Consider the following 13,126-nt stretch of genomic DNA (forward strand, 5'->3'; position numbering starts at 1 on the left):
AAGAAACTTATTCTTTGAAATTCTATTGAGCACTTAAAAAGAGCTACCCAAGCCTACATGTAGCTGTACTTCAATCCACCTGCCTTGCATGCATTTCTTTGGTCTTCTGTGTGCCTGTCTTCACTGACAACTTAGAGAATTCAGGGTCTGGGAGATCTGGAGAGAAAATGGTTGCAGTTGCTCATTTGTCCCTTGAATGTAGAAAATTTAAATAATTTTTTTTCAGGTCTCATGGAAAAGGATAAGTGCACATGTCCTTTGCTGCTTTTTAAAATCTGCAGATATTGCTGAAAATTTGAATGACTAACCAGCCACAAATTCAAAATTCATAGAGTGTTGTAGTGATTATGCATACTAGATAATGTGTTAGTATTATGAATAGCAAGGTAAAATTTCTAATGAAGATCCAAAATCATGTTAGAATAAATTGGGTATTTTGATTTTCATTAAGAGTCAAATAGAATTCATTGGGAAATTTGAATACAAACAGTCACTTCAGCTACTCTATTAGCAGAATTTATAAACCAGTTACAGTCCAGATCAACACATAATATTGCCCACCATTTAAAAAAAAAGACTATATTTTTTATTTTGAATTTTCTTTCTTCAAACAAGTGACTGTAATTTTATTCTGAGCTATGAAACTAGCACTGTAAAAACTATCTTCAAGTGTCAAAGGGCTTCCTAGCTTTTGTATTTTTATATCTTTATTTTCAATTTAAAATAGTATTTCTTGAAATACTACTGGAAGAAACTATAGCTGTTTCACTGTTGTTTTTTAAAGATCCTGTGAAATTTGATGAGCAAATCCTTTACTCTAAACTGATGAAGCTTCTAGATGAAGAAAACAAGATGCTGGACTTTCAAGGTAAATAACAAAGTCAATTGCATAAAGAAAAATAAAACTCTTTTGAGTCTGCATGTGGGGAGGAGAGAGGGTAATCCATCCCCTTGAACTCAAAAGTCAAAGGGATTATGATTTTAATGCAATTCTGCAAGGTCTTTTTCTCCAAATGTTTTTGTTTTGTGTCATGTTTATGTGGTTTTAACTGTAACTTAAGTGGCGTGCTTTCTCTAGATTGCTTCACTGCATGTTGAATTCCACACTTACGAAAGAAGGCTGGAAATATCATTGCTTATGTGCTCAAATCTAGAAATGGAAATCCTTATTTAAGCTGATAAATGGGTAGGCAATTTGTCTGATGCATGGGTCATGCTGCACTGTTTCAGGTTATCTATACAAGAATTTACACTAACAGATGAGTAAGAAAGTGTTGTCTTTGTTAGAAAATACAAATTGATGTTCCATCTACAGTAAAAACAATTAAATATGTGCGAAGAGATTTCTTCACCTCAAGCAAACAGCCTTACTTTGATTTCACTCATTTTTAAGGCATTTAAGGCATTACTTAAAACCTGGTCGATTCACAAGACCTTTACCATCGCAGCCTTTGCACAAGGCTCATGTCTGCTGCTCTCCTCTGGTTCATCCCAGGAGAAGTGACATTTGCACAAGCCCAGCTCAGAGCCGTCCTTGTATTTTTTGCCTATCCACCCCCTCCTTTTTCAGCAGATGTCTTTTGTGCACAGTTATTTTGTGTCCTTTGTATCTGTATGAGGCTTCCTGTTGTATTTCAGCAATACACGGGCCTAGTCTGTCAGAGACAGAGCAGGCGGTTGCCTACGGCACTGGAGCTCCAGGAGCTGCAACTTGTTTTACGACTATTTAGTTTATAAGCAACTTTGTTCTAGAGGAAGCAAATGTTTTCATTTGCCTACGGTTGCAAAATCTCTTGAACTGGCACTGGTCATATCAGTTACATCTTTGAAACCCATTTTTATCTCATTTAAATGCAAGGAGAAAAAAGTGCAACCATCACAACTAAATTCATGCAGATAGTTTCAGCAAAAACCCTTTAACTTATTAGCAAGATCTCAATTGTTCTATGTTAATGTCAATTCTGGGACAAGAAAATGCATCAGCATGTGTATCTCACTCTCCACGTGCACATCAGAGCCCCTGTGCAGGTGTGAGGGCAGCATATGGGGGACACACTGCAGGCCACTGCTTTTGTGTGTCTCAAGGTGTGCCTCAGTCCTTTTATTTCTTAAAAGTGCCATGATGGGTATCAGAGCTAGTCCTGTGGGTGAAGCTGCACACTGTTCTAGCTGAATTTTTTATTTTTCTTTGCTTGGGTGGAGCAAATCCAGAAAAGAGATTTTCCTGGGGATGTGAGGCTTGTGCAGTTTCCACCTCTGTGCATATATCAGGGTGTATTTATTTCTGCCTGTGTTTTTCCCTCCCAGTATTTGAACTAGTTGGTCACTTCCAACCCTTTTTTTTTTTTAACAGGGAGCAAGTCTCACAGGTATGACTTCCCTACCAGTTTTATGGAAGTGGGCAGTTGAGCAGAGCAGACAAGCATTATTAATGTCTCCACCGAGGGAAAAGCTAATATGGGAGTTTGACCCTTATTAGCATCAGAAAAACCATAGAAAACTAGGATTCATTTGGTTCCACTCTTACAGAACTGCTTCGTTTCTTCATTTGGCCACTGAGCTGAAAAATCACGTAGTCATATAGTCCTAATTAATAGATGATCCCCAAAGGAAAGGAAAGAACATGGCTCAGAATTTATATAATTTTATATTTAAAGCATTTTGTGGCTGATTAACCTGTTGGTCACTCTTGTAATATGTGTTATTTCATATTATAAGGCAACTTAAAAGGCAACATTGATTGTTTGTTTTTAAGGATATAGACTACATATTTTTACCTTGCATTTTTGTCAACGTACAGTTGTGATCCATCAACATTTTAAATGATGATACGTGAATGCCAAAAGTAATTTCTATTATATTGTTCTTTGGCAAGAACAAAAAAATTGAAGTGCCAAGTTTTGCAGAATTTTAGTTGTCTGAACCTGGTGCATGGGACTTTAGCACTGAACTTTTTTGGATACAATTTGTGCACAGTTTTCTAGACCAGGTATCCCAAATTATTTTTCCATATGGCGTTTGTTGCAGCTTTATGCATCAAACCCATCCTGAGTTGTATTCTGCTGCTGAATATACCCTTTAAATTATCATCTCAGTATATAAACTGCTGCTATCTGATTGACAAATGCAGAAGTAAATTAAGTCACAAGCAGTCAAGCTAATACTGGAGAGATTGTTTTAATTAGAGTCCAGCATCTGCAAATACAGCCTGTGCTGAAGTGATTTAAACTACGAGGAAAGCATGAGAACCTGTCAGAGATAGGTACATCCGAAGCAATGAAAACTTTTGATGCCCATGCTAACAACTTCAAGCAGCAAGTTTTTAATTAGTTTATCAATCCATTAATGAATTTTTAGCCATTTTATCCTCTGTGTACAAAGTAGTAGATTTTTAAACTCTGGCTACTTTTGTAGAGCAAGGATTTGTTTGCTTTTCTTTTGGTGAAGTATTGCTCTGGGGCATGATCTCAATCCTTCAACCTGTGGATCAGTTCAAGCAAGGACCAACCTGATGCTGACCAAGTTTGAGAAGTTTCTTTGCAAAGACACTGTGGAAGGAGCAGATCAGCTGAGCTCAGCCTGTTCTCTCCTTGTTTCCAATGCAGGCAAATAAGCAACTGTGCTTAAATGAGCATATGAATATTTTAATAAAATATTTTTCAAATCTAAATTGTAATTTATCACTCTATTTTTCAGAGTTGCTTCCCTTGAAAAGGCTTTTGAAAATGCTCTCTTATTTTGCTCTTTTTTGACAAAATTTATGCTAATGAGTCCAGTGTCTTCCATCAAAATTGAGTTCACTTGATATGATTCCTCACAAAAATAAGAAACACAAAAAAGAAGAAGTATATTTTGATGAATTGCTTCATGTTTATCTTTCTCAACCAAATGGTTTTATTCCCTTTTTGACTATTGCTCTACCCTGAATCTTCCTGACTTCCCAGGATGTTAACTTGCAGTGCTCCTGTGAAAGCAGTAAAGTGGCTGATTTATACCAGCCTAGCATATGGCCTGTTGTGTACAACACCAGCATCAAGGGGAACAAGAGATGCTCCATCTTCTGCTTTTGGCAATGTTTCTTTTTCCTATGCTTCCTGGGTTTTCTCTCTCCTAGCCAAACCCTTAATGTTACAGTAAATTTAAATGTAAATATTGTTTTGTTTTTGCAGTTAATAGTTGTAGGTCAAATCACTTTTCATTAGGTTTGTAAAGTGCTACATGAAGAGATGTGTACCCTAAGGTAATGGTTTGAGTTGTTTATATCTACTGTACATTTCCCCCAACATGATTTTGAATTGTATCCTGTTGTAATTAAATAGAAAACCCACCCTACTTCCTGTGTGTTGGTGGCACTGAGGTGATTTAAGTACTCGGGAGGCTTAACAATTAAAGTCATTAAACAATGAGCAGTGAGCAAAACTGGAAATGTTAATAGCCTTAGTTTTATCTTTCCTTTTCTGGTCTTCATTAGAGAATGAAAGACTTCAAAGGAGACTGAGGGAAAAAACCTCTCTTTTAACTGCTTTCATGTTGTAGGATGGACAAAGAGAAGCAAATAACTAGTTATGGCAATTTCTTTAAGAGATAGGCACAGAGAACTATAAAAGCTTACACACAGAAATATGAAGCAAGACAGATAGATATGGGCAATCTGATATCTGTTATTTTTTTAGTGATCCTAATGTGGAGACATGAGCAAAAATAGTTGTCATTATTTATGATCTGAATTACTGTTAGTATTATAGCAGATATGAATGAGACTATCTAAATTATTTTTAACATAGCATGATCAATTAAACTGAAAAAAGACAAAGTTTCTCTTTAAGGCTGACTTTAAAAATTAGATTTATTTTTATTTATGTGGTGCATGTACTCTTTGGTTCTTCATATGTCATTGCAGTGAAATCAGGGGAGTGGTGTGGGTGAGAGCAGAACTGGACCAAATTAATTAGGCAGGAGCTGCCCACATACACCTAGGGAAAGGAATCTAATAATTTGGGGTGAGTTGAAAGGAAGATGAAATGCTTGATGTAACTTCACCTAAAACTCCCATTCAATTGCAGTTATTACTCCTCTTCCTCAGGAAGGAATGCCAAGTTGTTCCAAATCCCAATCCCTCTAAGATTAACAGGTGAGCAAAGTGCCAGTGGAAATGTAGATCATGCCTTTTAAAAAGTACCTAAGGAAAAAACTGCACATACTAAATTTGTACCTGAATTCAGATGTTGCACTTGAGGATAGTTTTCCTGGTACTGGCATTTGGCACCTGTCAGTTGTGTTATTGATGCTGTTTCATACTTAATATGTTGGTGGGTCAAACATACTAACTGAGAGGGTAGTAACCAGTGAATGCACTCCCATTTGCTGAGAGATAGTCTGCCACTTTTGTTTCAAGCAGCCCGTGTCGTCAGTGAAGATTTTCCGGACGCTGTAATGCCTGTCAGCTCCAGTAAGGCATGTGACCTTCACAGGGAGCTTGAAGACGAAGAGATTCCTTCATATATCGAACAGTTTGAGAGAGATGTTCAGGATGACATAATTCTGCTTGGCAGCTTTTCACTGGAACAGGTCAGAGTTAAGAACTATAAGACAATTTTATCACTTGCTTCATAACACGATGCTGGCTTGTTAACCTTGTACACCCCAATTCTATTTCTCTGCCTGGTGATACTTATATTGAAAGAGGAAAGGATAACCATTGTCATTGGCATGCTTTATGTGACTGGCACTTCACTAAGCTAACAGCAAGACCTTTATCTTTGTCTCCATTTCAATGTGAATAAAAATAGATTGCCTTCATGGCTTCTTTCCTAAATAGTGGAGGATCTCTGACTGCTATGTAGTAATATTGCAATTGAGTTTCAATCAAGAGACTAAGTCTAGGACATCTCTCTCTGCCACATTTAACAGAGGCTTATTCATCAGCAAGCAAGTTCAGATTGGAGCCCAGGGAGGATTTATGTAGCAGTGTTCATTGTACAGGGGATAAGATTATTTCGCCATTATAAATCTGTTATGTTTGTCAGGGTGGCAAAGCTTTCTGAGGTTTTCTTTTTCTCATTTATGGCATAAAGAGACAGGTTCTGGTTCATGTTGACAAAGGCACAAGTTTGCAGGACTGAAATGATACTTGTGGGCACCTAATGACCATTTGTCCCTTTGAAAAATTTCATACTAAGACTAGAGGACAGGAAGAGAGATTAATTGATGAATCTATCATTTTTAATTAGCAACATGAGAACAGCACACTGGCTCTGATGGGCTTAAAATAGGTTATCCAGTGACTGATGGTGATCTAAGCTTTCTTTTATTTTCAGGGGAAGTTTTTAGATTTTTTTTTTCCACTGCAGGGCTAAACCTTATCATTGCCTTCTGCATGATGGTGGGGGACACAATTCTCTTCCTTACTGCTTTCTTCTAAATCCTGTAGCTATATTTCATTCCTTGTGACTTTTTTATAGCTGTATGCATCATGCATGGAAGGTGGTATGGGTAATACTGTTCAGAGAATGTGAAATGGAAGGGAACTGTGAAGGAAAAGGACTTGGATGGTACTAAGAACCTCATCTGCCTCAAGGGACTGACGGAGAATGAACCTGGGAATATGTGAACAGAAAGTGCTGCACCTTTCCAGAAGATTATAATGTGTTGAGAATTTGTACTTTAACTGTGTTTGGGGTATTCAGATGCCTCCAAAGCTTCATGAGGCTCTGTGAGACCTGAAGGAACACAACAGATGTGTCAAAACTTTGTTTACCCTCCCTCTAAACCTGGTAACATGGCTGATCATCTTACTTGGAATCTTTTTGGAGGTGTTCAGCAGAGTTTGTTTCCTAGACAGAAACAATCTATCTGGTCACCCCGAAACTACATTCTGCTTTTTAACTGACAACTACAGATGTGAATTTACATGTAATACAATACAATGCAATACAATAGTGCTTTTCTTCCTTACATTAGTCCAAAAGAAAGGAAATCCTCATTTAGTGGGATTGATTGAGCTGGTCCACCATGAGTTTTCAGAAAGGGACTCATTCTTTACTTTGCAACAAAGAGGTCTTAAGTGCCTGTGTTTTCCATCCATTCCTCTCACACATCTAACTTAAATTTTTCATGCCCTGCTAAGGAATTTAGTCCCACTGACACAGTATTGGCTGTCACATCTGCATTCTGCAATACTGAGAGTAAGAAGAGGATCCTTGTAAAATTTGTTTCCTTCTAGATCAATGATCTATACATCCATCCCTCCCTTAAAAGACTACAGAAATGGTGTATTCAGTCCCTTTGCACAGAAAATAAAAGAGCTGACATTGGAAGTAGAGGCTGCAAACATGTCATTGTATTGAGTTTGTGTGGACAGGTTTTGGTTGTGGTGGGGGCAGCTACAGGGGTGACTTTTGTAAGAAGCTGCCAGAAGCTTCCCCCATGTCTAGCAGCACCATTCCCTGGTGGCTTCAAGATGGACCAAACACTGGCCAAGGCTGGGACAATTAGAAATAGTGGTAACATCGCTGTGATAACATATTTAAATAGAAAAAAAAAAAAAAAAAAAAAGCAAGCAAGCTATTGCACAGTTGTAATTGTGGCCAGAGACGAGCAGAGTGAGAATATGTGAGAAGAGCAGCCCTGTACACCAGCCAAGGTCAATGGAGAAGGAGAGGAGGAGGTGGTGGAACAGAGATGGCCCTGCAGCCCATGGTGCAGACCATGGTGAAGCATCTGTGCCTCTGCAGACCGGGGGGGACCATGGGGATGCAGAGATCCACCTGCAGCCCATGGAGGAGCCCACACCAGAGCAGGTGGATGCCTGAGAGGAGACTATGATCCTGTGGGAGGCCTATGCTGGGACACAGTCCTGGTGGGACCTGCAGACCTGTGGAGAGGAACCTATGCTGGAGCAGGTATTCTGGTAGGACTTGTGATTATGTGGGGGACTCACACTGGAATAGCTTGTCCTTGAAGGACCCCATTGCGTGAAAGAATGACACTGGAGCAGTTTGTGTAGAACTGTAGCCATGGGATGGATTCATGCTGAAGAAGTTCATGGAGAGCTGTCTCCCATGGGAAGGACCCCAAGCTGTAGCAGAGAGGACTCCTCTTCCTGAGCAGTGGCAGGAACAACCTGTGATGGTCTGACAGTAGCCTCCATTCCCAGTCTCCCTGGGCTGGTGTGCGGGGGGGAGGTAGAGCTGGGAAGGAGGGAGGGCTGGAAGGAAGGTATTTTTAAGGTTTTTTTTTTCTCATTATCCTGCCCTGATTTTGTTAGTAATAAATTCAATTAACATTTCTAATTCTAGCCTGTTTTGCCAGTGAAGATTTTTAGCAAGCAATCTCTCCCAGCCCTTATGTCAACCCATGAACTCTTCATTGCATTTTCCCTCCCTTGTCCTTCTGCAGAGGGGAGTGACAGAGGGCTTTGGTGGGTACCTGGCATCCAGCCATGGTCACCCCAGTACAGTCATACTGTATTCCAAGACCTCTAGCAATAATGTGAGCATGCTAATTCTTGTTTAATTGATCTTTATTCTTTAATGGACCTCTTTACTCTTTGATCCATGGGTATACCCCTGCAGCATTGCAGTGTTGATGCTTTTCCACAACAGCTACAGGTTCATTGCTAGACTGCTGCCATGGTCCTCAGAATCTGATGCTGCTGACTTTGGGATGCTTCCAGCTTTTGTTGCTTGAATGTATGTTTATTGGTTTGTAAAAGTCTTTAATTTTGTGCATGGCATTTACTTCTTATTCAGTAAAAAAACCTCTTCCCTTCTCTCTGCAGGTTTAGTGAGTAGCAGATGTACTTTAGCCAGCATAATTTATGATTAGTTAATTTAATCTGCCATAATGACATAAAGTGAGCCTGAAACAAGCTTCTATCAATTTTGCCATTAGAGGTAGCATAATATTTTCAAATGTCTACAAAACTGAGTAATTAACCCTTGGGCTGAGTAAAGGAGTCTAACAGACATCTCCCTCACATTCCTTTGTTTTGACAAAATGAAAAAAAAAACCTGGGAGCCCAAGGGTTAAAAATACTAGGGGAGATTTTACAGTATGTGAGACTGGTTTTATAAGTGAGGTTCAGAAACACACTTTAGTTGCTGCTGTTTCTTTTTAGGCTGCCAAAAATTCTCCTCAATGAGGCACCTGATTTACTCTGGAGCATTGCCGGAAGTGTTGGCATGAAAAGGATAGCTATGTATCAAGTATCTATCCCTTAGTTTGTTGTTTTTCTCTGCTTTGTAGCATTACAAAAAATGGATGGCTTTTGTTTAAACAGCAGCTCAGTGTGTGAGATGACCATGATTCAAAGTTTTTGAAAGGGCAGATGCATTTCTCAAAATAGTATTTTTTGGAAAAAGGGTTTATGTTAGATTTTAGCTCTGGAACTTTAAGCTGTGTTGTTTCTTACTTCATGTCCTGTTTTGTAAATGCAGAAAACTGAGAGCTGAGGTTGGCAAGAAATGCAAAAGGGGAGATCTGATAGGTTCTTGTAAAAAAAGCATTAAGCAGATGTCAATGTTCTGTTAACAAATACATTAAAGAATATTAAATTTGGAAAGCAGTGCTGTTTTGTGTGACCTGCCATGTAGACACAAGGATTTCAAAGGCCCCAATGACATTTGCTTTCAATATAGAAAAATAAACTCTGTTGCAAGAAAATCAAAACTTGAGACGTGTTGTGGTAGAAACTGAAGAGGTACAACCAAGGCTGGATATTCAGAGCACCACAGAAAACCATTTGTCATAAGACAATGCAGGGGCACGTGCTTAGGCGTGGAACTTGATCTTACAGGGCAGAGAAATATGAAAGGAAATACCTGGAATAATGCTGACTTAACGTGTTTGCTTAAAAATGGTGTGCTCTCAAAACATGACAAACTGAAGATGGAGCAAACAGTGGTGATTGGAGTGGGATTGCACTTGATGGGCTTTTGGCAACATAATCTTGCTATACACTAATTTAAATTCCATGGGAAAGTACTACCACCTCTAGAATTTTTAGCTGTTTCTGAACTAATAAAAGTGACTACTCAGTTTTATGTAGGTTCTCTCAGAAAAAAATTAATAACAGGGTGACTGAAAGGATCAGTACTGCCCCACAAGCCAAGAACATCTTTCCTATTTGCCCACCCTCCTACTGCAACTTGGTTAGTATTCTTTACCAGGGATAATTTGTTCACAGCCTCCATCTCTCTACCAGTTTCAGCTGCGACATTTACCCCTCTTTATGTGCAGGGCATAGCACCTTGCAGGACCTGATCATCTTCATTATATATAATCAGTTTTGATCCATGACCTCAATGTGAATTACTCAGGAGCCTCTGAATGTAAAGTGCAGGTTTTGTTCTTCAGTACCAGCAGCTAAGTTATAGTAGCAAGAAATGAGCTATTTGTTGCAGGTGGATAGTAATAAAATGTTGTCTTTCATCAAAAGATTTACCTTTTGGTTAAACAAAGGTTAATGCCTCAGAGTATTAAGTCTAATACTCTTACAGGGTCATTATCATCACTGCTCTGATTCCTTGCCAAGTCACAGAGATCAATTTATATGATGATGGAGAGATCAGTTTTCCTTTCGTTAATAGTGGATAGAACATGGGAAAAATTTGGTACTATGTAAGATGGTAAATTTACTCTCCAATCATGAATTTAACCAGTGGGATCAGACCTCAGTCTGATAAACCTCTGAAAAAAACACCAACGCACATTTGCTTGAATGTTCTACCCCATTGGATAATACTGTCATAGAGTCACATCACAGAATGGTTTGGATTGGAAAGGACCTGAAAGGATGTTTATATCCTGATGGTACCCACAGACCTCCCCTCATCACAGCTTTAGCCTACTAAGCATTGTGTAGTCCATTCTGATATAACCCTTGTGGGAATATACTCACCTAAGAGCAATGCAGAGTTGAAGGTGACTTTTCATCAGCAGAAACTTACTTTTTGACATTTACCAGGACTTTAAATGAGGGTCATGTGTAAATGAGTTGGGGTGGGGATTTTTTCATGTTTTTTTATTTCTTTCCCTTTTTTTATTTTTTTTATTTTATTTTTTTTTCTTCCTGAGAATTACCGGTCAAGAATACAAAAGCTGAAAATGTTTAATTCTTACTCTATCTTAAAAGTGGATGAGTTAATTTTTGGCAAGCTACCTATATGCTACATACATTATTCGACTGTCAAAGCATTTCTACAGTCAGTTAGTATAATGGTTTCAATTTCATAATTTCATTTGCATGATATAGTAGGAATTATGGCTATCTTCTTTAGCACATAATTTTCTTTTGAAATCCATCATTAGGCAGAGCTCATTGAATTCATTATAGGTAGCCTACTCTTGCACTTGTGAAAAAAAATATCACAGAAACCTGTGTTTGGGGGCAAAATACAAAAGGTGAACATCCCAATGGTTGGGATATTGGGCTTCTGTCCCTTGGACTTCTGATTTCCTGCTCAGTGAGAGCCTGTGGCCCTCAGTTGTGTGTCAGCACCCATAGTCGTGGCAGACCCATAGTCTGATGTAGAGGCCATATATGCAGCTCGGGAACTTCTCCACCCTGGAGGTCAGCAGTCTGAGATTTCTGAATATCTTCATTCTATTAGGCTTATTCCTGTGACCTCTGTTGGAAGCCTGGGAACCTTCCAAATTTCTAAGGTTCCTACCATGTTGCTTCTGGGCACTCAGATACTTTTTTGTTTTAACGGAGTTGGGGGGGGGGGGGGGGGGGATTGAAGAGGGAGCATGGAAATTAACATAAACATAAGCAAAATTGTGGAAAATATGTTCTATATGTTTGTAAGTAGTCTGTTGCTGTGTTGTCACAATATCCCCAGTATAGCTATAGCTGCCCTTTTAAATTGTGGCACTTTTTGGATTGTTTTGTCCATAAATTATATGAGTTTCATTTAAAGTAAATATTAAGAGTTTCGTTTAAGTAAATATTTAAATGGAAGTAATGAAGATCTTCCATATTTCCAATGTTTTTCACTAAAAAGGGATTTACTTAGTTTTTACTGTGTTCTTTCACACTTTAAGATCAAAAGGGCAATTAAAGAACCAAAGTACTTCTTGATATTCTATTGAGCTGGAACAATGATTCCTACAGCTGCTGTAAATGATGATACTGCATTTGCTGCTGCTTAAGGTAATCTGACTGGTCAGCTCTCTGGCTCATTATCTCACTATAAACTCCAGTAAGGAAGTCCATTTTTATGGTTCAATAAACAGAGGCAATTGGAAAGATTCTTCAAAGAGAATTAGTGATTGCCAAATCCTGATGAAGTTTAAGAGACTTCATCAAGTACTGACCACCTGTTAAAAGAAGCAAAACTCAGTTGAGAATTGTAAGGAAAGCATCAGCATTACTGATGAATAGAGGCACAAACCTGCAAAAAAGAAGTACAATAAAACCAAATTTTTAATTGCTCATGTATTCTCCAGAATTATTTTTTCCCCAGGGTTGTTTTATTTGTATTTTTAATACATTTGGAGCCAAACTGGTGTAGCTAAGTCTACCTTTGGTTAGCTTTTATGATGGGGTACTCTTTAGCAGCATTGATAGACTACATGGATTTTGAGCTGCAGATAAAGGAATTGCTCTATGTGGTGGAAAGTTTTGCTTCTGTAGTCTTACAGTAGAGCTGAATTTGTTGAGTGGAACCTGTGCTGTATGGCACATCTGACCTTTACTTCATAGAACAGATTAATTCAAGTGGAGAAGAGTCAGACCTCTGGAGCCTGTCTTGTCCAACCTCCTGCTCTTGAGGTGTATTGGGTTTTTCATGTATAACAGGACTTTTCAAGGGCTTCGCGGTTCACATCAGTTTGTTAGTAGGAAATATAACCAGTAGTCTGTAAGTTGAGAGGTGTTAAAATACTGTGAAACAGAGTACAGTTGCATTACATGCCTGCTTATTTATTTAGTAGAAAGCTGAAAAATCACCACTGTTGTTCAGCCTGCTGGCAACCTGTTAGCACACTTGATTTCTCTCATTACTGTGCCAGACCCTTAGACAATATGCAGTTTTCAGGACTAGGTGGTTGTAATGAGAATATATAATAAAGTTAACATGTTCACTCAAAGATACATCAACAGAATATGATGTTATTATACAAT

At 38.5% G+C, this 13,126-nt stretch overlaps 1 protein-coding gene across 1 annotated transcript in view; it reads left to right on the top strand.

The window, feature by feature from the left end:
• LOC119697541 overlaps positions 1-13,126 on the top strand; it is a 177,535-nt gene that overhangs the window by 40,043 nt on the left and 124,366 nt on the right. Inside the window, exons 5-6 of the mRNA XM_038128415.1 lie at positions 785-868; positions 5,399-5,568. Of these exons, the coding sequence (XP_037984343.1) occupies positions 785-868; positions 5,399-5,568 (254 nt within the window). The remainder of the gene's footprint in view (positions 1-784; positions 869-5,398; positions 5,569-13,126) is intronic.

Source organism: Motacilla alba, chromosome 2 (genome assembly GCF_015832195.1).
Source record: "Motacilla alba alba isolate MOTALB_02 chromosome 2, Motacilla_alba_V1.0_pri, whole genome shotgun sequence".
NCBI lineage: Eukaryota > Metazoa > Chordata > Aves > Passeriformes > Motacillidae > Motacilla > Motacilla alba.